Below are 16,391 nucleotides of genomic sequence, written 5' to 3' on the forward strand. Positions count from 1 at the left end.
TAATATGGCCGCCAAACCATGAGACGTATCAATTAGAAATTATCAAACTTGTGAAAGGATGCCTTGTGGAAAGTGTACGTGAATTTTTGCCTCAATCTGTCCAGCTGTTCTGGAGAACATTTGTAAAATTTATAAATTTTCAATCCAAGATGGCTGACGAACCATGTGACCTATGACATCATAAATTTAAATTCTGCTTCCAATCGTGGACTGGAACGAGTTTGTGAAGTTTCATGTAAATCGGATAAGGTGCATTTTTCTGTCCAAGATGGCCACCAAACCATGTGACTTGTGATGTCATAATTTTTATTATGTATGCAGACATGATGGAAGATGATAGTTGCAAATTTTCGCTTCGATAGGTTAAGTGATTCCAGAGAAAACATTATTTAATATTTTTCTTGAATCCAACATGGCTGCCAAATCATGTGGCCTATCAATTATTCATTAACAAACCTATATCCCTAGGCATGCAGAATATACTTGTGAAGTTTCCCCTTGATCTGACATTCTGGAGAAGATGTTTGAAGGTTTGAGGGTAAATTCAATATGGCCACCAAACCATGTGACCTATCAATTAGAAATGAACAAACTTGTGAAAGGATGTTTTGGGGAAAGTGTGTGTGAATTTTTGCCTCAATCTGTCCAGTCGTTCTGGAGAAGAAGATTTTTAAAATTTATTAATTTTCAATCCAAGAGGGTTGACGAACCATGTGACTTATGTTGTTGTTCGTCTTTCGGCTGCTCCTGTTAGGGGTCGCCACAGTGGATCATCCGTATGATCCGCATAGTGATTTGGCACGTTTTACGCCGGATGCCCTTCCTGACGCAACCCTGGTCGCCTCTTACGACACAGGGATAAGGATTGGGTTTCGCCATGATTCCGGGCTGCCCTACACCCTCTCATAGCGCGGCCCAGTGCAGAGCTCCCGTCCTCAAGCGATCCTCCAACCCAAGCCTCCGAGTAGCCGGATTACAGGTGCACGCCACTACGCCCGGTAAACCATGTGACTTATGGCATCACAAATTTATATTCTGCTTCCAATTGCGTAGTGGAACACGTGTGTGAAGTTTCGTGTTCATAGGAAAAGGTGCGTTTTTCTATCCAAGATGGCCGCCAAACCATGTGACTTGTAACGTCATAATTTTTACCGCATATGCTGGCATGGCGATAGATTACAGTTGCCAAGTTTCGCTTTCTTAGGTTATGTGGTTCCAGAGAAAACATTATTTAATATTTTTCTTAAATCCAACATGGCTGCCAAACCATGTGACCTATCAGTTATTCATTAACAAACCTATATCCCTAGGCATGCAGAATATACTTGTGAAGTTTGCCCTTGATCTGACAAGCCGTTCTGGAGAAGATGCTTGAAAGTTTTATGGTAAATTCAAGATGGCCACCAAACCATGTGACCTATCAGTAAGAAATTAACAGACAAGTAAAAGGATGTCATGGGGAATGTATGTGTAAAGTTTCGCTGCAATCTGTCCAGCCGTTCTGGAGAAGAAGATTTTTAAAATGTATTAATTTTCAATCCAAGATGGCTGACGAACCATGTGACCTATGACATCATAAATTTAAATTCTGCTTCCATTCGTGGAATGGAACAAGTGTGTGAAGTTTCGTGTTAATTGGATAAGGTGCGTTTTTCTATCCAAGATGGCTGTCAAACCATGTGACTTGTGACGTCATAATTTTTTTACCATGTATGCAGACGTGATGGAAGATGGCAGTTGCAAATTTTCACTTTGATAGATTAAGCAGTTCCAGAGAAAACATTCTTTAATATTTTTCTTCAATCCAACATGGCTGCCAAACCATGTGACCTATCAATTATTCATTAACAAACCTATATCCCTAGGCGTGCAGAATATACTTGTGAAGTTTCCCCTTGATCTCGCAAGCCGTTCTGGAGAAGATGTTTGAAAGTTTTAGGGTAAATTCAAGATGGCCACCAAACCATGTGACCTATCAGTAAGAAATTAACAAACAAGTAAAAGGATGTCATGGGGAATGTATTTGTAAAGTTTCGCCACAATCTGTCCAGCTGTTCTGGAGAAGAAGATGAAATTTTTTTTTTCAAAACAAGATGGCTGCCGAACTATGTCTCCGATGACATCACAATAAATTTTTTCTACGGTAAATTTATGAGTAGATGACACTCAAGAAATTTCAGATTTTTCCCATGCAGCGTTCTACTTGAATTTTCACCGGCATACCGCTTCACCGATGACGTTACGAAAAATCACCCATGTTCCCCATAGGGAGCTTAGTAAAATGTATGAAGCGAAAAAAATTTCCATTGCACGGTTTCAGAGATAGAGGTCCAAAGTTTATCGGTTTTTTCAAGATGGCGCCCATACCACGTGACCTATGAAGTCATAATTATCAATCGAGTATGCTATCAAAAAAGATACATACCATGGTAAAAATGTCATGTCGATCGGACTTACCGTTCCTGCGAAAATGATTTTTAAAGCAAAACAGGCCGCAAATTGCCGGCAGAAAAAGAAATATAAATAATAAGAAATAATAAACAGAAGAAAAACAATAGGTTACCCAGTCTATTTGACTGGGTACCTTAATAATCTTGGCTGCCAAACCGCATGGCTGATCGTGTTGAAATTTTAAACCCACATTTCACATGTCGGCTAAATTATAATTGTGAAGTTTCACATACATAGACGCAGCGGTTCCAGAGTAAACATTAATTAATTTTTGCTTCAATCTGTCCAGCCTTTCTGGAGAAGAAGATTAAAATTTTTTATTAATTTTCAATCCAAGATGGCTGACGAACCATGTGATCTATGACATCATAAATTCATATTCTGCTTCCAATCGTGTAGTGGAACACGTTTGTGAAGTTTCGTGTTTATCGGACAAGGTGCGTTTTTCTATCCAAGATGGACGCCAAACCATGTGGCATATGACGTCATAATTTTTAACTTACATGCAGGCATGGGGGTAGATTATAGTAGCCAAGTTTCGCTTCGATAGGTTAAGTGGTTCCAGAGAAAACATTATTTAAAATATTTCTTGAATCCAACATGGCTGCCAAACCATGTGACCTATCACTTAGAAATTAACAAAATTATATTCACTACTCGTGTGCAATACGTTTGTGAAGTTTCCCCTTGATCTGACCAGCCGTTCTGGAGATGATGTTTGAAGGTTTTAGGGTAAATTAAATATGTCCGCCAAACCATGTGACCTATCAATTAGAAATTAACAAACTTGTGAAAGGATATCTTGGGGAAATTGTGTGTGAAATTTTTCCTCAATCTGTCCAGCTGTTCTGGAGAAGGAGATTTTTTAAATTATATTCATTTTCAATCCAAGATGGCTGAGGAACCACGTGACCTGTGACATCATAAATTTAGATTCTGCCTCCAATCCTGTAGTGGAATACGTGTGTAAAGTTTCGTGTTAATTGGGTAAGGTGCGTTTTTCTATCCAAGATGGCTGCCAAATAGTAGGAGAGCTGGCTGAGTTTCATTCTCAAAGTTGTGCCCAAAAGGTTCGTTGATCTCATTGGTCAGTGATGACCATCCAATTTATAAATATACCATCACAGATGGGGACTCCCCCACCATTGAAAAATAATTGAAATCAGATAAGCGGTTTTCCATTTATTACAAAAAACATTTTTTTTCAAGATGGCCGCCCCAGTCGGCCATCTTGGATCTGGCCACGCCCAAAATCAATCGGGTTCTTCCTTTTCAGGTGGTACATGTGTGACCCAAATTTCAAATTGATATGGCAAACAGTTTATGAGTTATCGCACTCACAGCTATAAATGTTGACACCCAGCCAGCCGGACAGACAGACGACGGACGGACTACCCGGGTGACAACAATATCCCCCTTCCGCCACGCGGCGGGGGATAAAAAGTGATTTCTTAAGTGCGGCTTTCTTGGGGTTAAGAATTATTTGATCCTTCAAGTAGACCCTTCTAGCCCTTCCAATCTAAACATCGTGCCCAAACTGCCCCTTCGGTATTTGGACACATAGTGTGAGATGTGTTTTAATTACGTTTGTTAAGAAGTTTTAATCCCTGGGGTTAACGGATAAGAAAGGGCTAATTAAGGGTTCATTAAGAGTTCAATCTCAAATTGGCGCCCAACACCCGTTCTGATCTCATAAGATTGCTTTACCCATCCACCAACTAAATTCATCACTTAAGAACGATTTTTGTCTGGGGTTTACGGATAAGAAGGGTCTTAAGAGAGCAAGGGTCTTCCAATAGTCCTTGGAAAAATAATTTGATTGAGCTGACGCCCATTCATTTACATGACGGGGGGTCTATAGATAGTTACAAAAACACAAATTACAACCATTTAAGAAACCATAGTGCCTGGGGTTAATGAATAAGAAAGGGATAATTAAGGGTTCATTCAGGGTTCAATCTCAATTTGGCGCCCAACACCCGTTCTGATCTCACAAGATTGCTGCACCCACCCACTAACTAAATTCATCACTTCAGAACGATTTTGTCTGGGTTTACGGATAAGAAGGGTCTTAGGGCGCAAGGGTCTTCACATAGCCGGAGAAGGAAACACGAGAGGCAGAGGGCACATTGAGATTATGAAAAAAAAGCGATGACGCGGGTGTAGTCTATGTTGATTCTAATGTGTATTGTAATATATGTGGCACGATGATCATCAAACGCAAGTGAGATAAAGGCAAGATGAACACAAAACATTCTCAGTGAAATCGATTTGATATACACTGACGGGCCATGTTGTGATAACCGGGGGACAATTCAACACATTGGGGGTCGAAAAATGAATATGGCATAAGGAAATTGAAAGTGAAGAGGTTGACTTTAGGATCCACTGTCACTGTGATTATGAGTTTTATTAAGTTACTACGAAATATCGTCCCTGTGCTAACAGTCAGAGGGAGATGACATGACAATGCAAAAAACTCAGAATGATATAAGAAATCTGTCGAATGTGCTCGAAGATGGGTCTACGTCTGGCACACGAACAGATGCATTTTTACGTCTGGTACACGAACAGATGCATTTTTTTTTCACAAACTCCAGATGCGTGTCTCGACTCCACTTCTGAACTGTTCTCTGAATCAGAGCCAGCTATACGAATAATATGATAGGTTATCAAAAACTAAATGTGCTACATATCAGAGACTATAACGAATAAAAATTACTGACCATTACAAAGTAAAAATAACTTTGAGGTTCTCAGCCCACCTAAACAGGCTTGACATTTCAAGTATTTTGGCTCATTCACCCTTCAGAATTATCACTATCATGATCATTCATCATCATCGTCATCATCTTCTTCATCACTTCTTGCTTCACCTTCAGATGATGAATCGATCATCAGATCATCCGTTCTGGATGGATCACCGTCAGCGTCCATTTCAACGGGTATTTCTGGAACAAGCACCTGGGGCAGTTGCTGTCCATCAAACCAGATGACTCGATAGTGACCATCAACGATTTCCCATCCCACAGTTGGAGATTTCGGTATGGTAGCCAGGTGGGAACTGCCCCACATTGTAGCCACAAAACCAGTCCTTACACTATGTGGCCGCAACTCAGCTGAGCAAGGCGGGATGCTGCCGCCTTCGATGCTCTTCAGTTTGTCGAACGGTCGCATGGAATTCGATTTGCGGTCATACGTGGGATTGACAACATCGAATCGGTAGTTGTTCAGCATCGTGGTCTTTTTCGCACCGCACATGAGGCAGATGAACTCCTCGAGGACGGCAAACATTTCATCGTCCGGCTCTTTATAGCTGAGGGATGAAAAACCCCGAATGAACTTGTCGTGGGCACACATTATATCATATGGCCGTTTCTTCCCTTTCCTTGCGAATGCTGATGTGTAGTCACATCCCGTGAATGCATGCAGGCCAGGCAGAGCTGCGCACACATCCAGACCGATTTGCGCTGCTACATTAGTAACGTTCACGTAGCGTCGATTATCCTTACCGGACGTCCCAACTTCCATCCAAATTGTACATGTAAATCGATGAACATGGTGAAGGAGAATCACCAGTATGTCGGTGTCCAAGGCATGTACTACAATGTTGCCATCTTGACAATCAAGGTCAGCCACTGTCAAATGGAAGCACAATCTCGTGTCTGCCTCTGGGTGATTACAGAACAGATCTTGAATTAATTCTTTCTGCACTCCACCATTCACAACAGAATACTTGGCACATTTACCGTTGACACCGAGGAAAACTATTCTTCCTTCCAGAATGTGTCGGTACTGCTCCCCAGCCCAGTCATCCATCATGAATTCCGGTAGACCTCTCTTGAAGGAACTCGATTTCAGAGCTTTCTCAATGTTCTTCGGTCTTATCTGGTCCGGGTCACTGATAACGTAACGTTGCTCTTCGGCTCGTCTTTCCTGTTCACAGTCCTTAATAGAAGGTTCCTCGTAAGTGTCAAATGCTATGTCAATACGTTTTGACTGGTGGGATAAGGCCGCAACGAGGATACCCCGTGACAGACCACTGTAAGTCGGGGGTAGGTTTGGTGGTAGGCAGTGAAGGAGAAAATTTCCATCTATCAGATGTACCTTCACATCAGTCGGATGGCCGTGATCAGGTACTGTTTTCTCCAGATTGTCGAAAAGGGCGCTCTTTGCTGTATGCACCATTGAACCATCGCGCCTACACATAGACAGCGGCACAGGTGTGAGTGGAAACGTGAAGAGGAATTTGAGGTCAACTTCGGGTTAGCCGCGATGAAGGCTAGTCTTCCGAGTAACTGGCTTGTACGTTTCAGTTCTGCCTCCTTTGCGTTCTGTGGGGCAGGTCGGTTGGTTACGCACTGTTTCGCGAATGTCAAAAGTTTGTTGCGGGTAATAGGTCGCTCAAAGCGTGTCGGATCATCAAGGCATTCGCGAACGAATTTCTCATGCATCCTGCGACCTTCCTGCGGTACACTGAGCAGAGAATTCTTGACGGCAACGGGGATACTCTTCCCTGTGCTGATATTGATTAGCGGCGCATCGGTGTCGATGGCGAATGGATTTACCGACGAGATAATGCTTGAGGTGATTCGCTTGAGATCCTCGTTGTCGCGTTTGATTCTCGATGGACTGAGTTCCATTTGAGTGTCGCTATGATGTACCAGTCCAGCCATAGCTAAGGCCTCACTTGCAATTGCTGCATGACTGCCCTTTGTGACACTCCAACGAACATGCACAGTGGAGTTGTTTGTCGCTGATGTGAATCCAGTCATCCTCGATGCAGCAAGTATAGCAATGGAAACTAAAAGACGCGAAGGTAAAGAGGAAAAAGAAACTCACCCTCGACTTCTGGTCTCTCAGTTAAATTCTGTGATTGTGGAAATGCTAACGTCTGTCTCCATGTTGGCAGCCATTTCGGGCGACTCTTCTGGATTCGTTTCGTTTGCAGGCCAGAAAGGCCTTGAGGTGGCAGCGCAGTTTCACTTAGACTACCGTCTTGTCTGCTAAAGCATCCCACTAGTGTTTACATGGGCCAAGCTACAGCTGTTGGCGCTGGTCATCGGAGACGTGTCGAAAGACAAGTGGAGATTATTCTGGTCATATCTAATTTGCTTATTTGTGCGGTGATACACCGGCGGAGTTAATATAAACTTTAAGCATATACCGGATGAGTAGAGGATTTCTCAGTTTGCGAATCATCTCATTGTCAAGGTCGGCCCGAAAAATGCTACCTGTACTGGTAGAAGTAGATCTCGAAAAAGTGAAAAATTTTAACCCTGTCCCACAAATTTATATTTTCTCATCTATTTCCTAATTTATATCTACGCCTCCAGAGCATAGTCTACGTTCATTAAACGGTTGTCAATGAAGACAACTCAATGGAACCAGGCATTCGGAATGTGGTTGTAATTTGTATTCCAGATGCTACTGGAAGACCCTTGCGCCCTTAAGACCCTTCTTATCCGTAAACCCCAGACAAAAATCGTTCTTAAGTGATGAATTTAGTTAGTGGGTGGGTGAAGCAATCTTATGAGATCAGAACGGGTGTTAGGCGCCAAATTGAGATTGAACCCTTAATGAACCCTAAATTAGCCCTTTCTTATTCATTAACCCCAGGCACTATGGTTTCTTAAATGGTTGCAATTTGTGTTTTTTATAACTATCTATAGACCCCCCGTCATGTAAATGAATGGGCGTCAGCTCAATCACATTATTTTTCCAAGGGCTATTGCAAGACCCTTGCGCCCTTAAGACTCTTCTTAACCGTAAACCCCAGACAAAAATCGTTCTTAAGTGATGAATTTAGTTGGTGGATGGGTAAAGGAATCTTACGAGATCAGAACGGGTGTTGGGGGCCAATTTGAGATTGAACTCTTAATGAACCTTTAATTAGCCCTTTCTTATCCGTTAACCCCAGGGATTAAAACTTCTTAACAAATGTAATTAAAACACATCTCACACTATGTGTCCAAATACCGAAGGAGCAGTTTGGGCACGATGTTTAGATTGGAAGGGCTAGAAGGGTCTACTTGAAGGATCAAACAATCCTTAACCCCAAGAAAGCCGCACTTAAGAAATCACTTTTTATAAATCGGATGGTCATCACTGGCCAATGAGATCAACGAACTTTTTGGGCGCAACTTTGAGAATGAAGCTCAGCCAGCTCTCCAACTAAAACCATGTAACCTTTGACGTCATAATTTTACTATGTATGCAGACATGGTGGAAGATGATAGTTGCAAATTTTCGCTTCGATTGGTTATGTGATTCCAGAGAAAACATTATTTAATATTTTTCTTGAATCCAACATGGCTGCCAAACCATGCGACCTCTCAATTACAAATTAACAAACTTATATTCACTACTCGCAAGCAATACTTTTGTGAAGTTTCCCCTTCATCTGATCAGCCGTTCTGGAGAAGATGTTTGAATGTTTTAGGGTAAATTCAAGATGGCCACCAAAACCATGTGACCTATCAATAAGAAATTAACAAACTTGAAAAAGGAAGTCATGTGGAATGTGTGTGTAAAGTTTCGCCTCAATCTGTCCAACCATTCTGGAGAACAAGATTAAAAAAAATGTTTTCAAAGCAAGATGGCTGCCGAACCAAGTCACCGATTATGTCAATTTTTTTTTCTGCAGTGAATTGTTGTGTAGATCCGTGCTTCTCAACTGGTGGGCCGCGGAGCCCTCACAGGTGGGCCGCGGAGCCCTCACAGGTGGGCCACGAGGTCGGCAAAAAAGAAAAGAAAAGAAAATAAGAAGTATGTTAAAAAGGGTCTGATGTTACAGTGTAAGACTTACACGACACAGCTGGAATTCAGCTAGGTCTGTTTGTACTTCCGTCCTTCCGAAACCGTCTAGCGAGAGAGCGCGCGGGTGCATGAGAGAGATAGATTGAGTCATTTTGTGCTTACGTATGTCATGTTTATGCAGTGGTGGTTTACGCGCGTTCGATCTACATGTAACTGTGATGTGAACGTACTATATCCGTGTATATGTGTGTATTGTGCACGTGCGCATATATGCGATGTGTGTATGCATGTGCGTGCCTTGTACTTAGTTCATGCGTTCACGAACTTGAAATTTTTGTAAACTTTTCAACTTTCACGGATAATTTATTGAACCGAAAATGGATCGATTTTTGAAACGAAAGTGTGATGGATAAGACAAATCTGCTACGGAAAAATCTCGAAAGGTTGTGGTGAGGAAATATGACCCCGATTACATTAAACATGGATTCATGATGGCAGGCAGTGATGTTGAGCCAAAAGCACTGTGAGATGAATGTGCTGAAATCCTGTCAAACGATGCGTTTAAACCGTCAAAGCTTCAGAGACACTTAAACACAAGACACCAGAATAGTGCAGGTAAGCCAAAGGAATATTTTGAGAAGAAAAGGGCTGGACTTCAGGCACAGCAGAAAGTAATTACAACATTTACAACTCAGTCAAAATCAGCATTGAAAGCCAGCTACATGGTTGCTGCTAGTGTTGCTCGTAGCAAGAAAGCTTTCACAATCACGGAGGAGCTTATTTTACACAGTGCTGTTGATGTGTCGAGAAATTCTTGGAGAGGCAGCTGCAACCAAACTTCAGTCCGTATCACTCTCTAATGATACTGTGATGAGAAGAATTGTTGAAATGAGTGATGACATTGAATGCCAACTGGTGGAAAAAATAAAGGCCAGTCCGTATTTTTCCATTCAGTTGGATGAATCTACTGACATTAGCAATAATGCTTTATTGCTAGTTTTCGTGAGGTACTGCGGGGACAGTGAGGTTTATGAGGATCTACTGTTTTGCAAAGACCTTCCCACAAAACAGTTGCAGATGATGTAATGCTCTGCCTTGATAAATACTTCACTGACAAGAGTATTGATTGGAAGAACTGCGTCGGTGTGTGCACAGATGGTGCTGCATCAATGACAGGAGTCCATCGTGGTGTTGTAAAACAGATCCAACAGAGGGCACCAGATGCCAAGAAGACCCACTGCTTCTTACATAGAGAAAATCTGGCAACAAAGCAGATGTCACCAGAACTGAATGAAGTCATTAATGTAGCTGTTAAAACTGTGAACTTCATCAAGAAAGAGTGCACTCAACTCAAGGTGTTTTGCTGCACAGTGTGAAAGACTTGATTCTGATCACTTGCCGCTTCTGTACCACAGTGAGGTGAGGTGGCTTTCAAGAGGACGTATGCTTAATCGCCTCTTTGAACTGAGACACGAAGTCCACATGTTCCTTGAAGAGAAACACTCACCACTTGCTGATCATTACAGTAATGATAACTTTTGTGCCAAATTGGCTTACCTGTCAGATGTGTTTGACCAGTTAAATCAGCTCAACATATCAATGCAAGGTAGGAACAGTTCAGTGTTATTGGTTGCTGACAAAATTGAAGGCTTCAAGAAAAAGCTTGTTCTTTGGAACAGAAAAGTGAAGGATGGACGACTTGAGATGTTTCCATTTCTGAGTGAAACTTTGGAATCCACTCCTCATACAGACATATCTGGGCTCATAATCCAGCATTTGACCGAGTTATCACAAAAGTTTGCAGACTACTTTCCAGAGGACCCAAGGCAAGGAAACCTTTGGATTTTGAACCCTTTCTCAGTGGATCCTGCTTCAGAAGATGTGGCCTTGTCAGTTGCACTTGAAAATGAACTGATGGAACTTTCTGCAGACAGTAGTCTGAAGCTTCAGCATGCACAAGTAGACCTTCCTTCATTCTGGATATTGGCAAGCAGTGAATACACTTCTTTGTCAAAGCGTTCACGCTATGTCAGATTTCTTTTACCATTCACCACAACCTATCTCTGTGAATCGGGCTTCTCGACTGTAACTGTGATAAAATCAAAAGCACGAAATAGTCTAAAAACAGACACTGAATGCCACTTTGCGTGTGAGCCTGTACCCCATCAAACCACGACTTGACCATCTTATTTCCAAGAAGCAAGCTCAAGTGTCTCATTAAAGGTAAGCAAAATGATTTGTTTTGGCATCAAGTTTTATTGCCATTTTCCTCATTACGATTCTGTATAATGGGCCTCGAAAATTTCCTCAATCCAGAGTGGGCCTCGAGTTGAAAAAGGTTGAGAAGCACTGGTGTAGATGATGCTCAATACATTTCATATTTTTCCTATGCAGTGTTCTACTTGACGAATTTTCACCGGGATACTGCTTCAATGATGACGTCACGAAAAAAAATCACCCGTGTTCCCACTGGAGAGTTCATTAAAATGTATGCAGCGAAAAAAAATTCCATTGCACAGTTTCAGAGATACAGAGGTCAAAAGTTTTTCGTTTTTTTCAAGATGGTGCCCATACCACGTGACCTATGATGTCACAATTAGCAATTAAGTTTGCTATCTAAAAGGATACATACTATGGTGAAAATTGTGTCGATTGGACATACCCTTCCTGAGAAAATGATTTTTAAAGCGAAAGAACCCGCAAATTCCCGGCGGAAAAAGAATAAACTAGAGGGGGAGCACTCGGTAGAGTGCAAAACCTCCGCCGCCAATACTGCTGGGTCACTTAAGTGAACCTGATATCCTATTCATTGTAGGTCAAAACGGATCAGACTCTACTGAACCACGATTGAATAAACTAAACTAGATCGACACGCATGTAGAAATGCCAAAAAAATAAAATCGAAATTTTTTTGAAAAAAAGTTGCAATTTTTTTTTTTGTCTAACAAATTATTTTTTTTGGGGGGGGGGTTGGAAATCACTTAAAACATGTAGAAATTCAAAAAAAAATTCAAATAGTTTTCAAATAAAATCGAATTTTTTTTGAAAAAAAAAGTTGCAAAAGTTCTGGGGTTTTTTTCTCGAACAAATTTTTGGGGGGCGTGGGGGGGCAGGAATCACTTATTGAAATCACTTAAAACATGCAGAAATGCAAAAAAAAAATTCAAATATTTTTCAAATAAAATCGAAATTTTTTTGAAAAAAAAGTTGCAAAGTTTTTTTTTCTCTAACAAATTTTTTTTGGGGGGTTGGAAATCACTTAAAACACGTAGAAATGCAAAAACAAAAATTCAAATATTTTTTTCAAAATGGCCGCCATAGCGGCCATATTGGACTTTGGACCAAGTCCAAAATCTAATGGCATGATCCTTGGACCATACCTAATCCCCCCACCAAGTTTCGCCGAAATCCGTCCAGGAGTTTTTCCGTAATACTGTTCACAAACAAACAAACAAACAAACAGACAGGGGTGAAAACAGTAACCTCTGTCCATCTTCGATGGCGGAGGTTAATAAGAAATAAACAGAAGAAAAACAATAGGTTACCCAGTTCTGAATGGGTACCCTAATAAAGAAACGCCCTGTTGGGTGAGGTGAGAAATGCTGCATCATTTGTTGTTGCTACTGGGGTTCTCCAGGAAGTGACGGCACTTCCCCCAAGCTCAGTGGCAATGTTTGTTTCATCTAAAAGTCCTGTGTTGTGTCTCGTATATTGTCTGCATGTCCATGGGGCAGCTCCACTACGAGCCTTAGATCCTGTTCAACAAAGGTTTTTAAGAAATTAAAAAAACTAGCTACAAGTCCCTAGTTTCATTTAATCTCAACATGGGGTGCCAGCATGCAATGGCATTCTCCTTTCAAGAGGTATTATGGGATCTTTAACACCCAAAATCCAAATACATACAGGACAGCTGTCTTTGCATCACCATTCTAAGGACTGTTCACTTTGAGATAAAGAACTTCATGCCAGCACTGCAACAGTATTGCAGTTTTCGTCAGATTAACTCCAGAGGGGAACAGATTCAAGATCGGACAGCTTAGGCCTTAGAGGCAAACACACTATCAACTGAGCTATCCTGATCAGACAAAACATCCTGTTTTCAATGGAGATCCCTGTTCAAGCACGAAGCGAATGCAACTGCTTAATTTCCGAGAGCTGACAAGATCAGCTGCATTCCAGAGAGCAAATCATAGGCAAAAGTGGAAAAAAGGTGTTGCTGACACAAGGCAGATCCTGTATAAGCCAAGAGTTAAGTACAAGACAATACATTTGCATCAAGAACCATAAACAATTCAATTCCAAGCAGAGACCCGTCTTGTCCCCCACCGGTGGCCCCAACAGTTGATGTGAGGTTTGAATCTTGCGTCACGATTGCATGGGACTCTCCAGATGCAGGCGCTGCAGGGAAGTAAGCAAACCGTGCTTCATTGCTGGACTCGCACTCAGGACTCTCAGCTTGTGGAAATGCACCTTGCATCACACCCTGGGGTTTCAAACATTTTGTAAAAATACCAAAAAAAAAAATAATTATAACCGCTTTTGACAATTTCATTGAAGTCTTACAACTTTTATTTCAAATCACTGAACATTTCATGATGACTTGCATAACTTCTCGCATAGGATGGATATTGGTGGCAATGAACAATGGTGCTGTTAATCTCACTACCACACTCACCGCATCCCCTCCGACACCTGCGCCATTCCCTCCTTCATCTTCCCCATCTGTGACTTGCACCACACGATATGTAACTGCCTGCAGGAATGGAAATAAAACCCAATTCTTCCAAGGTTTTAAGTGTCTTGATGAAAGATGTCAGGAGATGGAGGAAAGAAAGAAAGAAATATATATATATATATATATATTATATATACCAAGCTTGCACACTAAAAACTTGGCTCGCCATCACACGATCCCTCTGAAATTGCTGTGGCACTTAGCGGACATGGCGACAATGTTCGGAAAGTCTTGGCGTTCCATAGTACCACTTGTATTTTGCACAATGTGTATTTTTGTCATTCCCCGTGTACGGTCTGTCGTCTGCTACCAGCTATGTTGTACTGCTATCCCGTACATGTGCACGGGTATCGCTTGTGTGTGTGTGTATATATATATATATATATATATATATATATATATATATATATATATATATATATATATATATATATATATATATATATATATATATATACATATATACATACATACATATATACATATATACATACATATATACACATACATATATATACACATACATATATATATATATATATATATATATATATATATATATATATATATATATATATATATATATATATATATATATATATATATATATACAGTGGGACCCGCTTAATAGAATCACGGTTAATAGAATCACCCGTATTATAGAATCAAAATCGTTGAGACCGATTCCACTGTATCGAAATGTACACAATTTTTCCCGTTTATTAGAATCAAAAACCCACTTAATAGAATCAGCTGCTGGCCATCCACTTCGACAGTTCAGCGCCTCCTGGCCGCACAGTTCCAACTTTTGCCACCAGGCGGCTGACGTCACGCTAAAAATAACGCTATGCCACTACAGTGATTGCGGTAGTCATTGTACAGATAGGCAGACGGCTGACAGCTGCAGTCTAAGCACTAGGCGTGTCATCATTTCCACGATGGACAGAAAGCGGACGGATCGTTCAAACATTGATAAAGCACAAATCCTGAGGGACTATGACGCTTTGCCCAGAATGAGCCAACGAGAAGCTGCAGACAAGTTGGAAATTAACCAGCCGAACCTATGCAAGATTCTGAAAGATCGAGAGGCCATTCTGAAAGGTCAAGTGGATTCGTCTTCTTCTCAGAAACGCAAGCGAAGCGGCAACACACCCGATGTCGAATCAGCAATGGTCAAGTGGATTCAAACTTCTAGAGAAAAGGAAGCACCGCTTTCTGGACCTCTATGCGGGAGAAAGCGGCTCAGTTCGCGGAAAAGTTCAACAACAAGAAGTTCAGTGCGACAAACGACTGGATTGACCGGTTCAAGAAAAGACATGGAATCGTCCACAAGAAACTTCACGGAGAGGCAGCGGCGGCTGACGTAGGAGGGAAACAACAATGGCTGGACCACGTGTTTCCGGATCTCGTAGAAGGCTTCACGGCTGATGAGATCCGGAATGCTGAAGAAACCGGGTTGTATTTTCGGGCCTTACCAGAGGGAACGTTCTTCTTCAAGGGAGATCAGCACTGCGGTGGGAAAAAGCCAAAGGAAAGAATCACGGTGCTTTTTTGCTGCTCGATGACTGGTGCTAAGCGTCCTCCTTTCGGTATTGGTAAAAGCAAGAATCCACGGTGTTTCAAAGGCTTCAAAACAATTCCAGTTCGCTACAGAGCCAATTCCTCCGCATGGATGACAGGTTTCCTCTTCACTAAATGGCTCGATGAGTGGAATCGCGAGCTTCGGCGTCATGACCAGAAAGCGTTGCTTCTCATCGACAACTGTCCGGCACATCCCCAATCACTTCAACTGTCGAACATTACTGTGGCATTTCTCCCGCCGAACACAACCTCTGTTCTTCAACCGTTAGATCAGGGAATTATCCGTTCATTCAAAGCTCATTACCGCCGTGCCATGCTACGAAAAGTGCTCACTCAGATTGACAACGAGGATGGAGCAATGACAGCGAGTGACTTGGCGAAAAAGATAACGATCCTCGACGCTATGCTGTTTACGGACGCAGCATGGCATGATGTGAAGACTACCGGCATAGTGAACTGCTGGCGCAAAGGAGGAATTTTCATCGGAGCGGCAAGCGAAGGCGAAAGGGTCGAGAGCAATGACGACGTCGAGTTAGCCAACCCTCTTCAAATGGATCCCGACCAATGGCAGGACTTCGTCAACATGGACGCCACTCTCCAAACCACAGACGATGATGTCACAGACAAAGCCATCGTTTCGGCAGTCCAACACGAAATGGGAATTGCTACTGACGCAGACTATGACGCCGACACTAAAGTGGAGGAAGAGGAGAAAGAGGAGATCTCTGTCCCGACCATCAAGGAAATGATGTCTGCAGCTAAGACGATCAGGCTTGGTTTGCTATCACATGGGTTCAGTGACATGGCCTTCCTGCGCAAACTTGACAAGGAGGTCACCGCCATTGCCACAGACTTGTTAAAGCAG

At 41.9% G+C, this 16,391-nt stretch overlaps 1 protein-coding gene across 11 annotated transcripts in view; it reads right to left on the reverse strand.

Moving 5' to 3' along the window:
* The window catches only part of LOC147031635 (upstream stimulatory factor 1-like), a 108,137-nt gene that overhangs the window by 34,118 nt on the left and 57,628 nt on the right, over positions 1–16,391 (reverse strand). For 7 of the 11 annotated variants that reach the window (XM_085866107.1, XM_085866119.1, XM_085866169.1 and 4 more), the window contains 2 exons: positions 13,886–13,963; positions 13,537–13,693 (listed from right to left, as the gene is read on the reverse strand). The exons of the other annotated variants lie outside the window; for them this stretch is intronic. In XM_085866107.1, coding sequence (XP_085722233.1) covers positions 13,537–13,693; positions 13,886–13,963 — 235 coding nt within the window. The remainder of the gene's footprint in view (positions 1–13,536; positions 13,694–13,885; positions 13,964–16,391) is intronic. 11 annotated transcript variants of the gene reach the window in all.

The sequence above is a fragment of the Eptatretus burgeri genome, chromosome 2, assembly GCF_056783735.1.
Source record: "Eptatretus burgeri isolate ZD-2024b chromosome 2, Ebu_testis_v1, whole genome shotgun sequence".
In the NCBI taxonomy this organism is placed as follows: Eukaryota; Metazoa; Chordata; class Myxini; order Myxiniformes; family Myxinidae; genus Eptatretus; species Eptatretus burgeri.